This window comes from Carcharhinus amblyrhynchos, chromosome 5 (assembly GCF_965287045.1).
Source record: "Carcharhinus amblyrhynchos chromosome 5, sCarAmb.v2.hapA, whole genome shotgun sequence".
Taxonomy (NCBI): Eukaryota; Metazoa; Chordata; class Chondrichthyes; order Carcharhiniformes; family Carcharhinidae; genus Carcharhinus; species Carcharhinus amblyrhynchos.
In genome coordinates this window covers 74,179,650-74,203,267 of record NC_137328.1, presented here as the reverse complement: position 1 = coordinate 74,203,267, position 23,618 = coordinate 74,179,650, and the positions used below count along the sequence as shown (strand labels likewise).

The 23,618-nt window shown below is 41.4% G+C and overlaps 1 protein-coding gene across 3 annotated transcripts in view; it reads left to right on the top strand.

The window, feature by feature from the left end:
* The first annotated feature begins 2,317 nt into the window (after window positions 1-2,317).
* The window catches only part of mcc (MCC regulator of WNT signaling pathway), a 192,106-nt gene continuing 170,805 nt past the window's right edge, over window positions 2,318-23,618 (top strand). For 2 of the 3 annotated variants that reach the window (XM_080189013.1, XM_080189014.1), the window contains exons 1-3: window positions 2,318-2,448; window positions 9,292-9,539; window positions 19,404-19,618. In XM_080189013.1, coding sequence (XP_080045139.1) covers window positions 2,327-2,448; window positions 9,292-9,539; window positions 19,404-19,618 — 585 coding nt within the window. In that variant the 5' untranslated portion in view covers window positions 2,318-2,326. Of the gene's footprint in view, window positions 2,449-9,291; window positions 9,540-19,403; window positions 19,619-23,618 lie in introns of those variants that run through there. The other variant, XM_080189016.1, reaches the window with a different exon arrangement.

Below are 23,618 nucleotides of genomic sequence, written 5' to 3'. Positions count from 1 at the left end.
CCAACAATCGTATGCTTGCTGAACTACATTGGCTTCTAGTTAAGCTATACCTTGATTCTAAAATTCTCATCGTATCCAAATCCTTCCATGGCCTTCTCCCTATCTTGATCTCCTCCAGCCCACAACCCTCCAAAATATGTGTTCCTTTTGAATTTGGTGATGTGCAAGAGACCAGAATCATTTGCTCCACCAGTAGTGGCTGTGGTTTCAGCTGCCAGATCCCTCAGGTCTGGAAATCCCTTTCTAAAATTCTTTACCCCTCCTTCCTCATTAAAATTTACCACTTTGATTAAGCTTTTGATCATCTGCCCTAATGTTTCCTTATGTGGCTTAATATCAGATTTGCTTCATAATGTTTCTATTAAGTGACTTGGGATGTTTTATGTTAATGGTGTTATATAAAGTTATTATTTACTATCACTATGCTGTCAGACCCTCATTCTATGTTCCAAGTTTGTCTCCATTCTTTTACTATCCTAATCCTTCAGTAACTAGTTTTACTAATATTACTGTGGCTAACTGGCACATTCCAAGGTCCAGGACTACGTGCTGAGGGACATGCTGAAGCTTGGGGCAGCCGCCACAAAGGCACAATGGGGAAAGGCCACACTGTAAAGCCTTTCAACTGAGGCAGACCGAGGGCCTGGTAACTGCAGAATACTCTGGCACACAGTTATGCAGGCCAAATCTGAAAAATAACAGCACACAGTAAAATCTGAGGCATGTATATAGTTTTAACTAATGAAATGTAATGTCATGTAAATAAGCATAGTATTGTACTGGAAAAACAGTTCTGTTTTTGCACTTTGCAATTTTTTGATTTGTCATTTTGCAATAGTTTGAGTTTTTTATGAACATAAGAAATAGGAGCAGGAGTAGGCCAACTAGCCCTTCGAGCCTGCCCCGCCATTCAATAAGATCATGGCTGATCTGTCGTGGCTCAGTTCCACATTCCCGCCCTCTCCCCATAACCCTTAATCCCCTCTCTCATCAAAAACCCATCAACCCGCGTCTTAAAAATATTTAGCGAGGTAGCCTCCACCACTTCAACGGGCAGAGAATTCCAGAGATTCACCACCCTTTGAGTGAAGAAGTTCCTCCTCAACTCTGTTCTAATAAAGTATATTTTTGAATTTTGAAATTTAAAATTACTGTGGCTAAGGGTGGCACAATGGTTAGCACTACTGCCTGTCAGTGCCATGGACCCTGGCTTGGCACACTGTTGGTATGGAGTTTGCACGTTCTCCCTATGTCGCCGTGGGTTTCCTCTGGGTGCTCTGGTTTCTTCCCAGCTGCATTGACTGGAACACTGCCAGAGTGTGGCAACCAAGGGAGTTTGACACCAACTTCATTGTAATGTTAATGTAAACCTTACTTGTGACTAAAATTAACTAATAAAGAATTAAACACTTTTCTATTACCCTTTGTTGGCTTGTTAATTTTCTTGCATGTGCCCTTATATCTAGCTGCCCTTTTCATATGTTTTCTATTCTATTTATCAATCCTGTTAAATGCGTTTAAGTTTTAATTTTGATGTAATTTCCTTATTAATGAAATTCCAATCTTCAATACATTCCCTTCACGAAATTTACTTGACTGCACGTTTGTTTGGTTTCAGTGTTTCCCGTTCTGTTGCTAATGAAATAAAAGTTCGAATGTGGAATCATCTGGATTTAATATTGCTATGTGAGTTGGAAAAAAATCAGCATATCAGAAAACCGCAGATACACTCAAACGGAACCGAGAAAGGATGACAACAGATTTATGAGGTCAGGAGAGAATCACTGACTTGCAGAGATTGAGAAAACAGCATTAATACAGGTCGGGAGACAGCTAGCAAAGAATAGATCTGTAGAGAACAAATGAGGGGAGGGCAGATTTGGTTATTCATTATCCATAATTAGAATGTGGTATGCGTGGGAAGGCTGGGAGAGGGGTACAAAACATGACAATGAAAGCATTTTGAGTCAAGAAGATTGGACTGTCTCTCTGTTTGGTTCTGGGTGGGCGGGGGTGGGGTGTTGACTGAAGAATTGGTCAATCGTATCTTGCAACCAGATGTCGGCAAAGGTGAGACCCTTTTTCCCCTCACCTGACAACAACTCACCCTTTTCCTCCGCTTGCGCAGCTGACTGGCAGTGAATGGCCAAGAGCGTGCTAGTTCTGACGGGGGAGGGGGGTGAGGGAGGCTGCGCGCGGAGCGAGGTGGCAGCTGGCGCGTGCAGTTACCGTTTGGAACCCGGTTCTCATGCGGGTGCGCGCGCGCCCTGCCTGGCTGGCTGGCTGAATGTGACGTGGGGAGTTTAGGGGGCTGGGTGAGGAGAAGATGGCGGCGGCAGTAGTGAGCGCGAGCAGTGGCAGCAGTGACACTTCCAGCACCGGCGAGGAGGAGAGGATGAAGCGGCTCTTTCAGACCTGCGATGGGGATGGCGACGGCTACATCAGCAGGTAGGGGCTCGTGTCTTGCTCCTGCTTCTGCTCCAAGCACTGCCTTGGGGGCAGGGGAGAAGAGAGAGAACATTGAGGTTTGGTGAGTGAGATCACCGGAAAATCTTAAATGCTGCGAACAATAGTTTAAAATGCTGAGGAGGGTGCTGGGGGCCAGCTGCATATGCATGATAAACTTTAACCTCATTTGCTATAGTAGTTGAGGGGGGGGGAGGGGGAAGAAAGTTAGCAGAAGTTGATGCGTTTTAAATCGCTTGGACTAAAATGCGGTAGTGAATAATCGGGAAAGACTGAGTCTGGCACAAGTTGTAACAATATCAAATCATGCACCTTGTATCGTGTGCAGCAGAGAGAAAGCTTTCAGGAGGGAGAGACTTTCTCATTCTGTCCTGAAACTTACACAGATTTGATTCGAAAGTTACTAGTGTTTTAATAAAATAAATGATCGAGCATCAAACAGACTTAAAAGACATGGACATTTAAATTGTAAAGCCAAAAGTAACATATCCCATAGTGGCAGATTATGCGTTTCGTAAGAATTTTTGGAGAATCCCGATGCCGTCGTTTGAACTAACACGAATGTAAAGAGCCTGAACTAAGCGATTGACGGAGTTTTTTAAATTGACGATTTAATTGAAAAAACTGATTTGTGATTGGTTGATATTGAAGAAGTAAATTAATAACTAAATAAGTCAGTTAGGGTTTTTTCTCTACTTGTTTAAAGGTAAATCTGTGGGTGTCTAAAGGTGCCGAACTACTCAGCAGTTGAGAGTGGAGCATTGAGATGAAGTGCAATTGAACGAAAAATAATTAAACCACGAACGAACACAACATTGAGTTTACACATCGGTTTAAATCGCGTCGTTGAAATATTTTTTGTATAAATTTTAAGGAACGCATAACTGGTGAATATGTTAGCACACTGATTGCAAGGAATAAAGGTAATTCGCTGACGCGAACAGAATGAATTTTCAAACATATTACACAATCGATTAACTCCAACTGTTATTAAACAACTAGCAGAACGTGTGTAAGTAATTGAGCAACAGCCATGCTGAAAACGAAACGCTTCTTCAAAAAAGAAATGTACTCGTAATTGGGGATAGTAAAGTTAGAGGCATTGTCCTCTGTGACCCAGGATCGAGAATCCCGAAGGCTGTGTTGCCAGTCTGGCGTTCGGGTTCGGGATATCTCATCTGGGCTGCAGAGGAACTTGGAGTGGGAGGGTAAAGATCCAGCTGTCGTGGTCCACATAGGTAGAACAGGAACAAAGGCTAAGGGAATATGAATAGCTGGGAGCTAAATTAAAAAGCAGAACGAAAAATCCGCAAGCTAATTGGCACAGGGCCAGTAAGATTAATTAAATGTGTGGCTCAAAGATTGGTGTGGGAGGAATGGGTTTGAATACATGACACATTGGCACCAGTATTGGGGAAGAAGACGACCTGTTCCAATGGGATGGTCTTCATTTGAATCATGTTGAGACCAGAGTCCTGGCCAATTGTATAACTAAGGCTTTAAACTAAATGGAGGGGGTTGGTGGGGGGTCATCAGTTGTACAAAGAATTAGAAAATCAAAGTTAAAGAAGAGGGTAGAAGTGCAGGTTAATAATAAGGACTTTCAACTAGTTAAAGGAGCCAACAGCTTAGGAGAGGTTAGTAAAGTTTTTCAGACCATGTAGTAGAATAGAGAAGGTGGCAGGAATGTAACCTCAAGCAGAGCAAAAAAGGTGACAAATGAAGAGAGTTATGTACAGGTCCCCTAGGAGTAGTCAGGATATGGGGCAGAAAATATATCAAGAGATAGAAAAGCATATTGAAAAGGCAATATTACAATTATCATGGGGATATCAATATGCAGGTGGGCTGGGAAAATCAGATAGGTAGTGGCCTCAGCTATTTACAATTTATATAGATGATCTGGAGGAGGGAACCGAGTGTAGGGTGTCGAAATTTGCTGATGACACCAAGATTGGAGGAAAGGCAAATTGTGCGGAGGGTGTGGAGAGTCTACAGAAGGATCTAGATAGGCTGGGCGAATGGGCCAGGAAATGGCAAATGGAATTTAATGCTGGCAAGTGCGAGGTGGTCCACTTTGGTAGGAATAATGGTAGGAAGGATTACCACTTATGTGGCGAAAAACTGCAGCAGGCGACGGTGCAGAGGGACCTCGGGGTCCTTGTGCATGAGTCGCAAAAACCCAGCTTGCAGGTGGTCAGGAAGGCTAATGGGATGCTAGCCTTCATAGCGAGGGGGATTGAATATAAAAGTAGGGAGGTCTTGCTGCGGCTGTATAGGGCAGTGGTGAGGCCGCAGCTGGAGTACTGTGTGCAGTTTTGGGCGCCGTACTTACGCAAGGATATTTTGGCCTTGGAGGGAGTGCAGAGGAGGTTTACTAGGCTGATGCCAGAGTTGAGGGGGTTGAGCTATGAGGAGAGGCTGAATAAACTAGGCTTGTACTCGTTAGAGTTTAGAAGAATGAGGGGAGATCTCATTGAGATGTATAAGATGATGAATGGGATGGATAGGATAGAGGTGGAGAGACTCTTCCTGCTCAGAAAGGATAATAGGACTAGGGGGCACAGCCTCAAGATAGAGGGGGTGCGGTTTAGAACGGAGTTGAGGAGGAACTTCTTCACTCAAAGGGTGGTGAATCTCTGGAATTCTCTGCCCGTTGAAGTGGTGGAGGCTACCTCGCTAAATATTTTTAAGACGCGGGTTGATGGGTTTTTGATAAGAGAGAGGGTTATGGGGAGAGGGCGGGAATGTGGAACTGAGCCACGACAGATCAGCCATGATCTTATTGAATGGCGGGACAGGCTCGAAGGGCTAGATGGCCTACTCCTGCTCCTATTTCTTATGTTCTTATGAACCCTAAGGAAAGGAATTTGTGGAATGTCCAAGAGATGGTGTTTCTTTTTGGAGCAGCTTGTGACAGAGCCTACTAGGGAACAGGCAATTCTGGATTTGGTGATGTGTAATGAGGCAGACTTGATTCGGGAACTTTAAAGGAACCTTTGGGGACCAGTGACCTTAATATGATAGAACTCACCCTGCAGTTTGAGAGGGAGAAATTGGAATCAGATATACCAATTAAATAAAGGTAGCTACAAAGACATGAGGGAAGGGCTGGTCAGAGGTGATTGGAAAGGGAGCCTAGCAGGGAAGACAGTGGGACAGCAATGGCAGGAGTTTTTGGGAGTTATTTGGGTGGCACAACAGAAATTCATTCCAAGGAGGAGGAAACACAATCGGGGGAGAATGAGGCATCCATGGATGACGAGGGAAGTCAAGGACAGCATAAAAGCAAAAAAAAGATAGAAAGTGGCGAGGATTAATGGAAAGCCAGAGAATTGGGAAGCCTTAAAATGAGCAGAGGACAGCTAAAAAAAGCAATAAGGGGGGAGAAGATGAAAGGAGCATAAACTGGCTAGTAATATAAAAGAAGATAGGGAGAGTTCTTTTTCAATATATAAAAGGGGAGAGGCAATAATAGCCATTGGACCACTGGAAAATGAGGTTGGAGAAGTAATAGGAAACAAAGAAATGGCAGAGGAACTGAATAGTTACTTTGGATCAGTCTTCACGGTGGATGACGCCAGTGGGATGCCACAGCTCCAGGAGAATCACAGGTGAGTGCAGTGGCCATCAATAAGGAGAAGATTCCGGGGACAGTGAAAGATCTGAAGGTGGATAAATCACCTGAACCAGATGGACTACACCCCAGGGTTCTAAAAAGAGAAAGCTGAGGAAATTGAAAAGGCATTGGGGGTGATCTTTGAGGCATCACCGGAGGCAGGGAGGGTCCCAGAGGACTGGAAAGTAGCTAATATAACAACACTGTTTAAGTAGTGAGGGAGGCAGCAGATGGGAAATTATAGGCGGTTAGCCTGACGTGGGTCATTGGCAAGATTTTAGATTCCATTATTGAAATTGAGCTAGTGGAGTACTTGGAAGTGCATAAAATAGGACTGAGTCAGCACGGCTTCATCAAGGGGAGGTCATGTCTGACAAATCTGTTAGAGGAGGCAACAAGGAAGTTAGATAATAAATCATGTCCATTGATTCTCCTTTAAGCTTTCCAGAAGACCTTTAACAGGGTGCCATAGGAGACTGTTAAATAAGTTAAGCACATATGGTGTTAAGGGTAAGAACCTGGCATGGATAGAGGATTGGCTGACTGGCAGATGGCAGAGAGTGGGGATAAAGGGGACTTTTTCAGGTTGGCAGCCGGTGATTAGTGGTGTGCCTTGGGTCGGTGCCATAACTTTTCACAATATACATTAACGATCTGGAAAAAGGAACTGAAGACACTATTTCTAAGTTTGCAGACGATACAAAGAATGTAGAGGGACAAGTAGTATTGAGGAAGTGGGGGAGGGCTGCAGAAGGACTTGGACAGATTAGAAGAGTGGCAAAGAAGTGACAGATGGAATGCACTGTGGAAAAGATCCTCTTAAGATTAACCTGCAGGTTCAGTCAGCAGTCAGGCAGGCAAATGCAATGTTGGCATTCATGTTGAGAGGGCTAGAGTGCAAGAGCAGGGATGTATTCTGAAGCTGTATAAGGCTCTGGTCCGACCCCTTTGGAGTATTGTGAGCAGTTTTGGGCCCTGTACCTAAGAAAGGATGCGCTGGCCTTGGAAAGGGGAGGCTCACAAGAGTGATCCTGGAATTTAGATCTTGTTGTGTGAGGAACGGGTTGAGGACTCTATGTCTGTACTTGTTGGAGTTTAGAAGGATAAGGGGGGATCTTATTGAAACTTGCAGGATACTGCGAGTCCTGGATAGAATGGACATGGAGGGGATGTTTCCGCTAGCAGGAAAAACTAGAACCAGAGTGCACAACCTCAGGCTAAATGGACGATCCTTTAAGACAGATGAGGAGAAATTTCATCAGCCAGAGAGTGGTGAATCTGTGGAACACGTTGCTGCAGAAAATTGTGGAAGCCAGGTCATTGATTAATAAGGGGACTGGGGTTGTGGGAAAAAGACAGAAGAATGGGAATGAGAAAAATATCAGCCACGATTGAATGGTGGAGTAGACTCGATGGGCCGTGTAGCCTAATTCTGCTCCTAAGTCTTTTGGTCTTATGAAAATCATAGAATGGTTGTAATACATAAGGAAGTAAATTGGCCTGTTCAGTCATTGCTGGCCCTCTGCAAAAGCAATTATTTAATCCCATTTCCCTGACCTTTCACTATCTCTGCCATTTATTTTCTTCAAGTACTCATTCAATTCTCTTTTGAAAACCATAATTGAATTTGCCTCTACCACCCTCTCCGTGTTTCCAGTCTGAATGAATAGCTACATAAAAAGTTTACCTTTTGTGTTGCTTTTGGCTGTTTTGCCAATCATATGTCTGTGTCCTGTAGTTCTTGACCCTTCCCACAATGGGAGCAGTTTCTACCTGCTATCTAGACTCCCCATGATTTTCAACACCTCTATCAAATCTCCTCTCAACCATCTCAGGAGAGCAGTTTGTGCTGTTCCATTTGTGTAAAGCAGATGAGATATGGTGAGGAGGTGGAAAAAGTGAACTAGTTCTATCGAGACCGATAGAAGCCACAGCTTCCCTCCACATAAGTCCCCCATCCCTGGAATAATTCTTTGTAAACCTTTTCTGCACCCTCTCATGTCCTTCCGAATGACTAGAATAGGACACAATACTGCAAATGAGGCAAATCAGTTTTTAAAAAACATATTCAGCTTAATTCCTTGCTTTTTTTTAATCTTCATTTATTAAATCCAGGATCCTGTATGATTTTTTTTTAACCGGATCCCCCCTTATCCTTCTAAACTCCAACAAGTACAGACAGTCCTCAACCCGTTCCTCATACAACATTCATTCCAGGATCATTCTAGTGAGCCTCCCCTTTCCAAGGCCAGCACATCCTTTCTTAGATATGGGGCCCAAAACTGCTCACAATACTCCAATTGGGGTTGGACCAGAGCCTTATACAGCTTCAGAATACATTCCTGCTCTTGTATTCTAGCCCTCTTGACATGAACACCAATATTGCATTTGCCTGCCTGACTGCCGACTGAACCTGCAGGTTAACCTTAAGAGGATCTTTTCCACATTGCATTCCATCTGCCTCTTCTTTGCCCACTGTCCTAATCTGTCCAAATCCTTCTGCAGCCCTCCCCTGCTTCCTCAATACTACTTGTCCCTCTACATTCTTTGTATCCTCAGCCTGTCCAGTCACCTTTAAAATTCTATTTTGTTAGTATCACAAGAAGGCTTGCATTAACACTGCAACAAAATTACTGTGAAAACCCCCTAGTCGTCATACTCTGGTGCCTGTTTGGGTATACTGGGGGAGAATTTAACATGGCCAGTGCACCTAACCAGCACATCTTTAGGACTGGAATACTTGGAGGAAACCCACGCAGACAGTGGGAGAAGGTGCAGACTGCACAAGCCGGGAATTGAACCCAGGTACCTGGTGCTGAGAGTCAGCCATGCTAACCACTGTACCATTGTGCAACCCCACCTTCAACAACGTATGTGTTCATATAATATGTAAATAAAATATATTTATCCCAGTTGTGTCCGTTCATTAAGACAAAACAAATAAGAGCAATAGTAGGTCATACTAAGCCCTATGCTTTCCTTGAGCCTGCTGTACCATTCAATTATATCGTGACTCATCTGATTTTGTCCTCACTCCACTTTCCTGCCTGGACCCTATTAACCTTGACTCTGTTATATTGTATATGACTGGTACATTGTGCCAACTATTTTAACTTTACCAAGTGCAACACTGATAGGAAATATAGTTTCCATAAATGTGGAAGGATGTGATGAATGTGGTGATTTTTCTTCGTTCATCACTTCAGGAATGACTTGCTAATGGTGTGTCGGCAACTAAACATGGAGGAATCGGTAGCAGAGATTATGCATCAGTTGGGAGCAGATGAGAATGGGAAGATCTCATTTGAGGATTTTGCACGCTGTCGTATGCAGTTGGTTTCTGAAATAAGGAAGGAAGAAGGTGAACTTTCAGTGAAGTCTCAAGAATCTTGCAAAAAAAGAAAATTACGTGATCGAATAGCTTCATGGCCAACCAGCAGCGATAACAGTCTTGGTATGTAGCTGCATAAGAAATGAATCTTTACTTCTGTGTAATTTCTAATACACTCTGGTGCTGCATGAACATATTCCATCCTAGTTGTAATTAGTATGCATCTGAATACTACCTGGACCGGTAGACGGACGCCGCAACAGCTCGGTGACTAGCGCTGCTAGCTGTGCAGATACATGAATTTGGGCCTGTGTCTGTGGGAGTTTGCGCATTCTCCCTGTGGTTGCGTGGGTTTCCTCCGGTTTCCTCCCACACCCCAAAGATGTGCTCTTAGGCTGATTGGTTTTACCAAATTGACACTATTCTCCCCTGAATCTGGCTAAGTTAGGGGTTCCATTCGTAGACATGCAGGGTAGAATAGGTGTAGGGTGATGCGGCGGCGCGGGCTCGTAGGGCCAAAGGGCCTGTTTCCCGTGCTGGGTTGTTCTTTGTTCTTTGAATATGTCATAGTGTATTTGACAATGTCATAGTTGAATGTGGTGGCTGTAACTTATAATGCTACAGTTATTCTTATTCTCATTCTAAACTTGTACTGAATGCACAATAATCATTAGATCTTCAATGGGAAGATGCCATTTAACTGCTTGTAGTGCTTTGCTTAGGTTGGCTGTGTTTATCATGATAGTCATCAGTGGTGCAAAGGAAAGTGTGTATGTAATATGGAATAAAACAGCCAATTTTCAATGTATGTTCTTAAATGATTTCAGTTGACTAACTGTCATGGTTTGTGACATTATTTCACTAATATCATTATTTTTAATTTTAATGCCACATTCTTTAAAGGTCCATAGTGAATTTTGTTCCCCTATCCTTGCAGAAATATGCACCTGTCAGATTAACAGTTACCCACATGCTTACTATATTAAATGTAGTTTTATGTCCTATAACTCCTACTTTTGGACATGGTGAATGTAAACTATGTAGACTGAAGTAGCTGATATCTTGATTTGCAAATTGAATGGTGCAAAAATCTTTGATATAAAATTCTGTAACAGATCTCATGAAGATTAACTGATGCGTTGATCAAAGCCATCTGGAACATTGCTTCATTTTTGTCCATTGAGCTCCAGGAAAGATGCATTTGCCTTGGGAGGGATTAGAGTGCAAAATCATTAGAATTATTTGAGGCCTTAATATTTTGAAATGAAATAAACAGAAAATGCTGAAAATACTCAGATCTCAGCATCTGTGCAGAGAGAAATAGAGTCAATGGTTCAGGCTGAAGATATTTTATCAGCGCAGGTTGCATAAACTTGGCATGTATTCCCTTGCCTTTAGAAGGTTAAAGAAAGACCTAATTGAGGCATTTTAAAAGCATTGGATAGGCTGGATTGAGAAAATTTATTTCTTTGTGCATGAGAATCCAGTGCATAACACAAGAAATAGAAGCAGGAGTAGACCACAAGGCCCTTGAGTGCTCCCCCACCATTCAATAAGATCATGGCTAATCTATTCCGGCCTTGACGCCTTTTTCATCCCATTTCCCCTACTCTTCTACTCTTGATCTATCTAATATCGATTCACGTCCATTTTTAAGAACTTCTTTAAAAATGATTAATTGTCATGGTTTGTGACATTATTATTTCACTAAGATCATTATTTCTAATTTTAATATCACATTCTTCAAGGGGACATAGTGAATTTTGTCCCCCGATCCTTGCAGAAATATGCACCTGCCAGACAAACAATTACCCACAAGCTTACTATATTAAATGTAGTTTAAAATGTCTTAAAAAGCATTAAGGTAGATAAGACCCCAGGGTCTGATGGGATCTACCCCAGAATACTGAGAGAGGCAAGGGTAGAAATTGCTGGGGCCTTGACAGAAATCTTTGTATCCTCATTGATTGCAAGTGAATTTCTGGAGGACTGGAGGATAGCTAATGTTGTTCATCGTTTAAGAACGGAGGCAGGGATAATCCCGGAAATTATAGTCTGGTGAGCTTTACGTCAGTGGTACGGAAATTTTTGGAAAAGATTCTTAGGGACAGGACTTATTAGTGATAGACAACATGGTTTTATGAAAGGGAGGTCGTGCCTCACTAACTTGATCAAGTTTTTCGAGGAAGTGATGATAGATGAGGAAAAGGCAGTGGATGTTGAATGCATAGACTCCAGTAAAGCCTTTGGCAAGATCCCTCATCGTAGACTGGTATGAAAGATGAAGTCACACAGGCTCAGAGGAGAGCTGGCAAGGTGATACAGAACTGGCTTGGCCACAGAAATTGGGGATAGCAGTAGAGGGGTGGTTTTCTGACTGGAAGGCTATGACTAGCACTGTTCCACAGGGATGTGTTCTGGGACCTTTGTTGTTCATATTATATATAAATGTAAATGTTTTGGAGGAAAATGTGGCTGGTCTGATTACTAAATTCACAGACGACTCAAAAATTGGTGACGTTGCGGTTAGTGAAGAGGATTGTCAGAAGATACGGCAAGATGTAGGCTGGTTGGAGACTTGGGCATGGAAATGGCAGATGGAGTTTAACCTGGATAAGTGGGAGGTAGTGCATTTTGGAAGGTCCAGTGCATAGAGGAAAGACAGTAAACGGTAGAACCCTTCAGATATTGACAGGCAGAGAGATCTGGATGTACATGTCCACTGATCACTGAAAGTGGCAACACAGGTGGATAAGGTGGTCAAGAAGACATACGGCATGCTTGCCTTCATTGGTCGGGGCATTGAGTATAAAAATTGGCAGATCGTGCAGCAGCGATACAGAACCTTTAGAATATTGTGTACAATTCTGGTTTCCACACTACCAGAAGGATGTGGATGCGTTGGAGAGAGTATAGAAGAGGTTTACCAGAGGTTTACTAGTCTGGAGGGTATTAGCTACGAGGAGAGGTTGGATAAACTCACTGGAATGATGGAGGTTGAGGGGTGATCTGATTGAGGTTTACGCGATTGAGTGGCATGGACAGAGTGGATAGTCAGATGCTGTTTCCTAGGGTAGAAAAGTCAAGTACTAGGAGACATAGGTTTAAAGTGCATGGGGAAATGCGTGAGGAGATGTGCGAGGCAAGTTTTTAACCCAGAGGGTGGTGAATGAATGGAATGCACTGCGTGGGAAGATGGTGGAAGCAGGTACGATAGTGGCATTTAAGGGGCAACTAGGCGATTACATGAATAGGATGAGAATGGAAGGACACTGACTCTGTAAGTGCATATAGTTTTGGTTTAGGTAGACATCATGATTGGCGCAAACCTGGAGGGCCAAAGAACCTGTTTCTGTGCTGTATTGTTCTTCGTTCTAATGATTTTAGTTTCCACTACCTTTTTGGGCAGAGAATTCCAGAGATTTATCACCCTCTGTGAGAAGAAATTTCTGCGCACGTCTGTTTTAAATGACTAGCCCTTTATCTTGTAGCTACGTCCCCTCATTTGAGACTCTGCCATTGGTGAAAACATCTTGCCATCTTCCCTGTCAAGTCCCCTCAAGGTCTTGTATGTTTGAATAAGGTCACCTATCACTCTTTTAAATTCCAAGGAATACAGACCCAGGCTACTTAGTCTCCCTTGATAGGGCAACGTTCTCATCTCAGGAATTAGCCTGGTGAACCTCCTTTGGACTGTCTCCAACGTTACTATATCCTTTTTAAGGAAAGGGGACAGAAACTTGATAGTATTCCAGCTGAGGCCTCATCAACACACTATACAATTGCAACAAAACCTCTCTATTTTTAAACTCCAGCCACTTTGCAATAAAAGCCAAAATTCTATTTGCCACCTTTACTACTTGTTGGACCTGTTGGCTAGGCCTTTGATTCATACACCAAGATTCCTCTGTACTTCATTCACCTGCAATCTCCCTCCACTTAGATAATCTGCCTTTTGATTCATCCTACCAAAATGCATGACCTCGCACTTCACCATATTAAACTTCATTTGCCAAATTTTTGCCAGTCACCCAGTCTGTCTATCTCCCATTGCAGAATCACAATATCCTTGTCATAACCTGCCCTTCCACCTTTGTTTCATTGGCAAATTTGGAAACCTTACATTCTGTCCTTCCTCCAGGACATTAATGTAAATTGTAAACAATTGCAGGCCAAAAACTGATTCCTGGTAATCCACTAGTTTAATCTTTCCACTCTGAAAAGGGTCCGTTTATTCCAACTCTCTTATGTGACAGCCAGTTTTCAATCCATGCTAACACACAGGAGGTGATGGCCTAGTGGTATTATTGCCAGACTATTAATCCAGAAACTCAGCTAATGTTTTGAGGACCCGGGCTCGAATCCCGCTATGGCAGATGGCAATATTTGAATAAAATTTTAAAAATCTGGAATTAAGGATCTGCTGATGACCATGAAACTGCTGCCGATTGTCAGAAAAAAAAAATCTGATTCACTCGTCCTATAGGGAAGGAAATCTGCCCTCCTTACCTGGTCAGGCTTACATATGACTCTGAGCCGCAGTAATGTGGTTGACTTTCAACTGTCTTCAGGCAACTGGGATGGGCAGTAAATGCTGGCCAGCCAGCGATGCCCATATCCCACAAATGAATTTTAAAAAAATCCTCCAATCCCACAGGCTTTTACTTTATGCACTGGCATCTATGCAGCACCTTGTCACTGTTAGGGGAACACTTTGGACCAGTGATCATAATTTTACTAGTTTTAATTAATTATGGAAAAGGAAGGGTCTGGTCCACAAGTTGAAGTTCTAAATTGGGGCAAGGCCAATTTTGATGGTATTAGACAGGAACATTATTGATGGGCGGAGGCTATTTACAGGTAAAGGAACGTCTGGCAAGTGGGAGACTTTCAATAATAGAGCAGGGCCAGCATGTCCCTACTAGTTTGAAGGGCAAGGCTGGCAGGAGTGGGGAACACTGGATGACTAGAGATATTGAGGCTCTGGTCAATAAAAAGAAGGAAACATATCTCAGCTATTGGCAGCTGGGCTCAAGTGAATCTCTTGAGGATAGGAGATGTAGGAGTATGCTTAAAAGGAAATCAAGAGGGCAAAAAGAGGGACATGAGATTGTTTTGGCAGATAAGTAAAGGAGAATCCAAAGGGCAAAGTGTAATTAGCGAGAGAATAGGACCCCTTAAAAGTTAATGGAGTCATCTATTTGTGGAGCCATAGGAGTTGGGTGAGATCCTAAATGAATATTTCTTGTCAATATTTATCCTGGTGAAAGACATAGAAACTAGGGAACTTGGAAAGTAAATAAATCTTGAAAAGCATCCACGTTACAGAAGAAATCTTGGCCTGAGGTCTTAAAATGCATAAAGTTAAATAATTCCCCATGACCTGATCAGGTGTATCCAGGATATTATGGAAAGCTAGGGAAGAAATTGCAGGGCCCCTAGTGGAAATATTTGGATTATTGACAGCCAGGGGTGAGGTGCTGGAAGGCTGGAGGCAGGCAAATGTTGTGCTGTTATTTAAGGAAGGCAGGAAGGGAACCACAGACTGGTGAGTCTAACGTTATTGTTGGATAAATTGTTCTGAGAGACAGGATCTACATGCATTTGGAAAGTTAATGATTAGCTTTGTGATTCATCTTTGCTTCCAGTCCTTGAATGTTTCCTTTGTTTTGGCGCCTATTTCTAGACACAGTATGGTGTAGTCCGATGGGAGTTTGTATCATTGCTTTTTCTGATATGTTATCTATTGTTTTGGTTATGTAGTCCAACACGGTTTTGTTGATTGTTGCACCATGTTAATTAGACGTGTTTAGTATCTAGCATATTGAGATCCCTTTAGAAGGCCATCCTACACTGAAAAGTGTAGAAATCAGAATGTGGAAATAAAGTGGTGCCACAAATGTCAGGCAAGGAGTTCCAGGATTTTGACCCAGGTGCGGTGAAGGAACGCAATATATTTCCAAGTCAGAGTGTTGTGTTGCTTGGAGGAACTTGTAGGTGGTGGTGTACCCATGCTTCTGCTGCTCTGATCTGTCTGGGTGGTAAGGCCACATGTTTGGAAGGTGTTGTTAAAAGAGCTTTGCATAGTGTATCTTGTAGATAATATACACTGCAGCCATTGTGCCTGGTGGTGGAGAGACACCAATCAAGCAGACTGCAATATACTGGATAGTGCCGAGCTTCAGTGTTACTGGAGTTGCATCTCCAACAAGAGGGAATCTAACCATTTTCTCCTGGTGTGCAACAGCATTATGTACAAACATATGAACAAGGAGCAGGAGTAAGCCATTCAGTTCCTTGAGCCTGCTCTGTAATTTAGTATGATCATGGTTGATTTGATGGTAACCTACATCCCTGATGACCTATCACCCCCTTGCCTACCAAGAATCTATCCACCTCTGCTTTAAAATATGCAAAGAATCTCCATTTGCTGAATCCCCCAGAAATCAACATCTGAAGGGTTATCATTGACCTGAATCTTAACTGGACCAGGCATGTCAATACTGTAGCTACAAGATCAGGTCAGAGATTGAGAATCCTGCAGTAAGTAATTCATACCCTGTTCCTTTGCACTCTGTCTAACACCTACAAGACACAGGTCAGGAGTGTGATCCACTGGCCTAGATAAGTGCAACTCCAGTAACACTGAAGCTCGGCACTATCCAGTATATTGAAGTCTGCTTGATTGGTGCCTCTCCACCACCAGGCACAATGGCTGCAGTGTATATTATCTACAAGATACACTATGCAAAACTCTTTTAACAACACCTTCCAAACATGTGGCCTTACCACCCAGACAGATCAGAGCAGCAGAAGCATGGGAACACCACCACCTACAAGTTCCTCCAAGCAACACAACACTCTGACTTGGAAATATATTGTGTCCCTTCACCGCACCTGGGTCAAAATCCTGGAACTCCTCCCTTAAGCACTCTGGGTTTACATATATGGCATGTAGTTCATCATTGCCCCCTTGAGATCAGCTAAGGGTGGACAACAAAGACTGGCCTTGCCAACAATGCTCACAAAATGTGAATTGGTTAAAATTGCAAAGAAGCCATTTGGTCCATTGACTTGTGTTGGCCTTTGAGAGAACAAATAGGGCAAGTAAATTTGATTAGAATTATTTCCATATCTTTTCATCCATTTAGCTATAAAACCCAATCTTGAGCATTGACATAGTTTCTCTCTCAAACATGAACACTTAAAAGTGAGTTCCACAGCCTTCCAACCTGATATAGTTACAGCTGACTTCTGTTCTAAACTTGTTGTATGTTATCTTGTATTTGTGATTCTTAATTTCAGAGTTCTCAGATCTGCTCTCCTGCATGTCCTTTCATAATTTTAAACACTTGCATTGTATTACCTCCTCATCTGCATTTTAATGAAAATCCCAAATTTTAATATTTATGTTTGTACATTTTCGTTAATCTTTATGGTACTTTCCCTAAGGCCTCTATCTTTCCATTAGAGTGGAGTCTAGTTCTGCACAATATGATATAGCTGAGATTCATTGGAATTTAATGTAGGCTTGTCATTATCTCATGCTTTTATATTCTATTATCACCCTTGATTCAGTGGTAGCAAATTCATCTTTAAGATTGTGTTTGAGTCCCACTGTAGGGCTTAGCACAAAATCTAGGCTGACAGTCCAGTGCTGCACTATTGGAGGTACCATTTTTTGGGTGAGACATTAAATTCCATCTGCCCTTTGAGTTGGGCATAAAAATACCCCATATTTGATTATAAACATCAAGGATTATCCCTCAGCTAAAATGTCATTATTATGTCACTGTTTGTGAAACCTTTTACATTGGCTGTCATGTTTCTATAGTATAATAACGACATTTCAAAGAATAATTATTTGACAGTAGATGATATTGTGGGGTTGTGAAGACATTATGTAAAAGTGTCCTCACTTTTTGTTTTTATTTTATAACTCATGATTTAAGCCTGAGATTTTGCCTCTATTGTTCTGTGCAGTGTACTCAAATTCCTTGGCATGTTTCGGTGTACAATTACTATTGCTGTTTTTTTACTAACCAGTGTATTGTTCCACACTTGCTGACTTTAATTCTATCTGCCACTTCTTAGCCCTTCCATATCTCATCTGTATCCCTTTGCAGGTTCCTTTGGATTGCGAATGAATTAAATGTACCTCCTAATTTGGTATAATCCACAAATTTATACACTGTCTATACCTATACTCAAATCATTGATGTTCATAGTGAATAAAACCTGAACTTAAGGTTTATTGTGATCTGCTTTTACGACTGGGAAAAATTGGTGTTCTGTTCTTTTTTGACTGTTAAGTCAGTTTTGATAGTTTGTTTTCTTAACTCTCCACCCTCTCGTCTCCAATATGCTAACTTGTCAAAGACCTTCCTAAAGCCCATATAGACACCCCCTAATTTTCTAGTATTCTCCTATGTGTATTGTGTCAAAGACCTTCCTAGCACCTGTGTACACTGCATCCACCTGCATTTTCCCCATCCACTATGTTGGTTACTTCCTCAGAGAATTATGAGGTTTGTCAAATATGATTTTTTTTTTAAATCTGTGCTCGCAAGTTATATATTTTGTATCTAGATACATGATAGCTTCATTCTTCAGTGATGACTAAAATCTTCTCTGTCCTTTTAAAAAGTTGGTACATTGATAGTCATCCAGCACGCATCACCATTGAATAGAGCTTTGAATATAATTTCGATATCCTCTGCAATTTCTTCACTTATCTCCAACAGGATGCAAGAATATATCTTGTTGGGCTCTGATACTTTGTGTAAAAGTCAATGGTCTATCAGACGTTTTGACTGAGCTTTATATTAATCCACTCTCTCTTTGCTTTTCTAAAGTTCCTAGTTTTTAACCATTTTAAAAGTGTTCTGATTTGTTTGCCTTGGATCCAGTCATTTACTTTGCACTCCAAATTGAAATCTGTTTGCCATAGGATAATCTGCCAATACCCTATTACAAACTCCTGTTCCCATCCTCCACTTACTGTGCCTCACAGCTTGGTGCCATTTGCAATATTTGGTTATACTTTTGAATAACTTTTTTTACTTTATTCTACAGATTATAGATGTAAATATAGTGAAGAGTTGCGGTCTCACACCAGATCAATGGGGGACACTGCTCTTCACATCTAACCAATTGGAGTATTTACAGTGAAACATAATCTTTGTCTCCTAGCTCCCAACCAATTTCCAACACATGCCCTAATGTTGCCTCCAAATCTGTATGCTTTCATTTTTAAAAAATCTCATGTTAATATATAAAATGTCTTTTGGAAGTCCACATCAGTTGACACTTCATTATTCACTTTCCTTGAAAGAAAATCAACAAAATTAGTCATGCATCTTGCCTTAATTATTGACTGTGGTTGTCTGAGTACACCAGTGGAGCTTTTGATCAGGGGCTGGTGGCATAGTGGTTAGCACTGCTGTCTCACAGCGCCAGGGACCCAGGTTCCATTCCTGGCTTGTGTCGCTATCCGTGTAGAGTTTGCATGTACTCCCCATATCTGCATAGGTTTCCTCCCATTGTCCAAAAGACATGCTGATTGGATGCATTGACACTGCTAAATTCTTCCTCGGTGTACCTGAACAGGTGTCAGTGTGGTGACTAGGGGAGTTTTGCAGTGTTAATGTAAGCCTACTTGTGACACTATTAAATAACCTTTAAAAATACTGTTCTTGCATTGTACCTTTATAGTTCTATGAGTACCACCTCCTATTAATATAGGTTTACCTGTTAACAGTTCATCCTGGTTTATTGTGGCTCGTTTGAAGTAGGTCTTGTGGAAATTTAAAACACTAATTTTGTGGCTATTTCTTTCTCTCTAAGTTAATATGAAATTTATTTGAGTTTGTCACTTTTTCTATGTTCCCTTCCATAAGGAGATTAGAAAAGTTTAGTTGAGTTGTGCTCAATATCCTTGAGTGCACTTTTAATTTCAAAGTTTATAAAGTGCTTTTTTTCCCCTAGGTGCAATGTCAGGAGCCAGAGAGAGCTGGGAGTATGATTCTGGAGCCAGAGACCTTCAGAGCCCTGAATTACATAATAGTCACCCAATGCTTCAGAAACTATTAGAATGTGGCGGAGCTAGTCTGGATCAACAGGTCGCTCTGCAGAAACTCTTGGCACAGGCTTCAAGCTTGAGCCATCCAATGAGTGGCAGTTACTTGGAGCTAGCCAACACAGTGAGTGCTTCAGTTATCGTTAGTTGTATGTATTTATCTTCCTCCTCCCTTGTTTCAAAACAAATTGTTCAAATCTGTAAACAGCCTGGTTTTAGTGTGTATCTGAAATGTAAGATCTGCTTGTAGTAAATCTCTCGACAGGAAAGAATGCCATCTCAAAAGTTAGGGTGTAGCATATACTGTGATTATATGTGTGTGTGTGTCAGTATGTGGTAGTATGCCAGTTTGCACAATTTTTTGCCAACTATATGTAGAGACCATTGCTGCAGGATTTGAGTGGAACTGATGCTGAAGGAAGAGGGGAAAATTGATTTCACTGAAGGAATGAAAATGAAGGGGAAAGAACATGGGATAAAACCATTGAAATGAGTTAACGTGATCTAATTAGAGACAAGTGTCATTTTACTGGGGGGGGGGAGGGGTGTGTGTGTGTGGTGGTGGTGGTGGCGGCGGCGGCGGCGGCGGTGGTGGTGGGTGGAAGTGAGGATACCAATGTGAAGCAAAATTAATAGTTTGTGGTGAATTGCAGGGGTTGAAAATGCCACGTTGAATTGAGGGGGGCCAGTAGAAGCTTGAACAGGAAAAAGAAACTTTGAATTGAGAGTTGTAGAAAGTGAGAATGAACTGAAAGAATTGGAGAAGGTGAGAGTATTTCTGTGAAAGTGTTGACAATTGATTTAAGCAATGTGGCTGACTCTCAGCTACCTTTTGAGCAACTAGGAATGGGTTATAAATGCTGGTTAGCCAGTGATGTTCACAAATGAATTAAAAAAAAAGATCACGGTGGATAATCCACTTCAACCTACTGAGGTCTTTGCCATCACAGAAACGTGTGTTCAGCCAATTCAATTAGTGCCTAAGACCTCTGCTCCATGAGCCACATCTATAGCCAAGCTGTTCCAGTACAGATACAATGCTGGCATGCACCCAACAAAGTGGAAAATTGCCCAGTACATCCAGTCTACAAAAAGGACAAAGCCAAACCAGCCAATCAACATAACCTTCTCAGTTTAATCCAAATCACCCACCAATGTGAGGAATTTCACTTCAGCTCAGAGTTGTTGGGCAGAAATCCAAACTGCAGATATTGTAGGACATCAGGGAGGAGAAGGAGGTGGGGATCGATCCATGTAAGTACCAGTGATATAAATAGAACTAGAAATTAGGTCCTGTAATAAATTTAGTCAACTATTTTCCGCATCTTGATTGATTGAACTGCTGTAGTCCATCTGATGTACTTGCTGTTGTTGAGGAGGAAGCTCCAAGATCCTGACTCAGTGGCAGTGAAGGATTGGTGATTTCAACAGTTGATAGGTTCAGGTCAAGGTCAATCACCTACTTCCTGCTGCAGAATTGGAAGTACCTTATGGGAAACATGGGGAATCAGAAGTTCAGCTTGAAATTGAATAGGTCACTTACTAAAGTAATGAATGATCTGGTGTAAACTGGAACAGTGGCCAAGGAGGGCGGGGGCGGGGTGGGGGGGAATTTTTGGTAGGGGCTGACATCAATAGCTTCAGTCTTCTTGTGTTTAACTGGAGGAAGAAATGGAGTGTTTGATGCTGAATGACAATTTCCACAGAAACTGATTCCTTTTTCAAAAAAAAAAGAAATTTGTACTTTCAGTTGGTAGCTGAAAAGATGAGATAACAAAATTTCACAAGATTTTTACTATAACAGCCAGACTAAAAGTGCTATTGACTAAACATATTTTGCGTTTAAACAGCAGAACAGAACTTCCCCTTTTTTCTAGTAATGCAATCACAATACCTATTTCCCAAATATACCTTGTCCCTCATCTGATTTTCCTGGACCTAGTCCAAAATAATTCTTAACTCCTAAGGAATTACATCTGTTCCTTTCCTTTCCTTTCCCTGGTTGATCTGGTCTCCAGAACCGTCTTGCATTGTGAACATTTTTCCTAGAGATTCTCCATCTTTTGCCAGCTAGGTGAATCTTTGCACCTCCTTTCAAATATTTAGAAATTTGATCTATCCAATTCAAGCACAAGTTTCTACCCGCATTCTTGTGCTGTGAACTGTAGAGACTTTCTACCTCCAGCTGCTCCTCTCTCCCAGATTCTGGCAGACTATCTGTGACTGAGAGTTTTCAGGGATATTTCAGAAACCATTCTGCTCTCTAAGCCCATCACATGGTCTTGTATCCAGGTAGAAATGCTTTTTAACTTTAAAGACAGCCACAAAGCACATTATAAACATCATAATTGTAACATTATTATTCATTGTGATCCTGGTGTCAGTGGCAAGGCTGACGTTTATTCCCATCTCCAGTATATTGATATAATTGTATGGCTTGCTAGAACATTTCAAATGAAACATAAGAGTCACCTACATTTGGAAATTGCAAAGAACATGCTTGAACCATTTGGAGTTTTTGACAACTTCATCGTCACGTATACTTACTTTGTATTTCCATATAATTTTTCTAGCTGAAGATAAATTTTCAATTTTCATAGTTGGAATAGAGTTTATCCTCTTTGGATTATTAGTGCAGGCCTCTGGATCACCATAACTGATCCACTCCTGGATTCCTGTCTGGATCCAGATGAATGATAGGTTAATTTATTGTGAATAACCCCTTTAGAAATGGGTATAAATTAGATTACATCATAATTAGCTGTGTGTGGGTACTCTGAAAATTGTCGTTGGATTATTATACCAGTGTATCTTTCTTAATTGAACAAAAGAGGGCAGCAGTACATTGTTACTACATAGAGGGTGGTTCAGTATTTTCTGTTGTCTCTGGAGGATACAAATTAGACTATTTTAAAAAAACGAATGACGTTTGCATCAGTCTGAACTCCCTCGTATCTTTAAGATTTTCAATTCTGAGTTATCCTAAAGAAATGAGGTCTTCTCAAGGATTGCTGTAATATGTTATGTTGACCTACATAATTTTAAATAGAATATGTGTAATCTTTGATAATTAAGTAGAAACAAATGTGTACATTGTGATTGATTCAGGACAAGGTCAAAGATGGTGAGGTATATAATATAATTATTACCATAGGAACAGCAAGAGCCATGCGAGAGAGGAGCAGTGGTGAATAATTGAGTTGGAAAGCCAAATTTTGAAGAGGCTTTTAAAGATGTGTAGAGAAAGTGATGTTCATTCCTGAGGTAGGACCAAGATAATTGAAGGCTTACAGTCTTCCCTTTGAAAATAACTGCACATAGGAACTACATTTTAATGTGTGGTCCCTTTCATTGGTATGAATTGAGGCCAAGGTGGGAATGTTCCAACAAGAAAAAAAATTCCAAGGAGAGGGCCCACCATCCATGATTAACTAAAAAGTTAAAGACAGCATCAAATGTAAAGAAAAATAATATAATTATACAGAGATGGGTGGCAAGTCAGAAGATTGGATAGAATATGCGGAACAGCAAAGAGTGACTTAAAAATTAATAAGTAGGGAAAAATTAGAGTACAAGAGAAAACTAGCAGATGGTAAGAGTTTCTATAGATGCTTTTTAAAAAAAGAAGTTAGTGATCATAGGTCCATTGAAAGCGAGCCTGGAGAGTTGATAATGGAAAAGAAGGAAATGGCAGATGAAGTAACAGGTATTTTGCATCAGTCTTCATTATAGAGGATACAAGTAACATCCCTGAAGCAGCTATAAATCAGGAAATGGGAGGGAGGAAGGAACTCAGGAAATTAACTTCATTCTAGGGTCGTAAAAGATATGGCTCGGTCATACTTCGCCATAATTCTCTAGATTCGGGGAAGGTTCCATTAGATTGGAAGAAATGATTATAACTCCTTTCTTCAAAAAGGGCAGGAGGCCAGTTAGCTTAACATCTGACATAGGGAAAATGTTGGAAGCTGTTATTAAAGATGTTATGGCAAGGCACTTGGAAAATTCAAGACAATCTGGCAGTGTCAACATGGCTTGTGAAAGGGAAATCAGGTTAACGTATTTACTGGAGTTCTTCGAAGAAACAATATGCTGTGAATAAAGGGGAACTGGTGGATGCATTG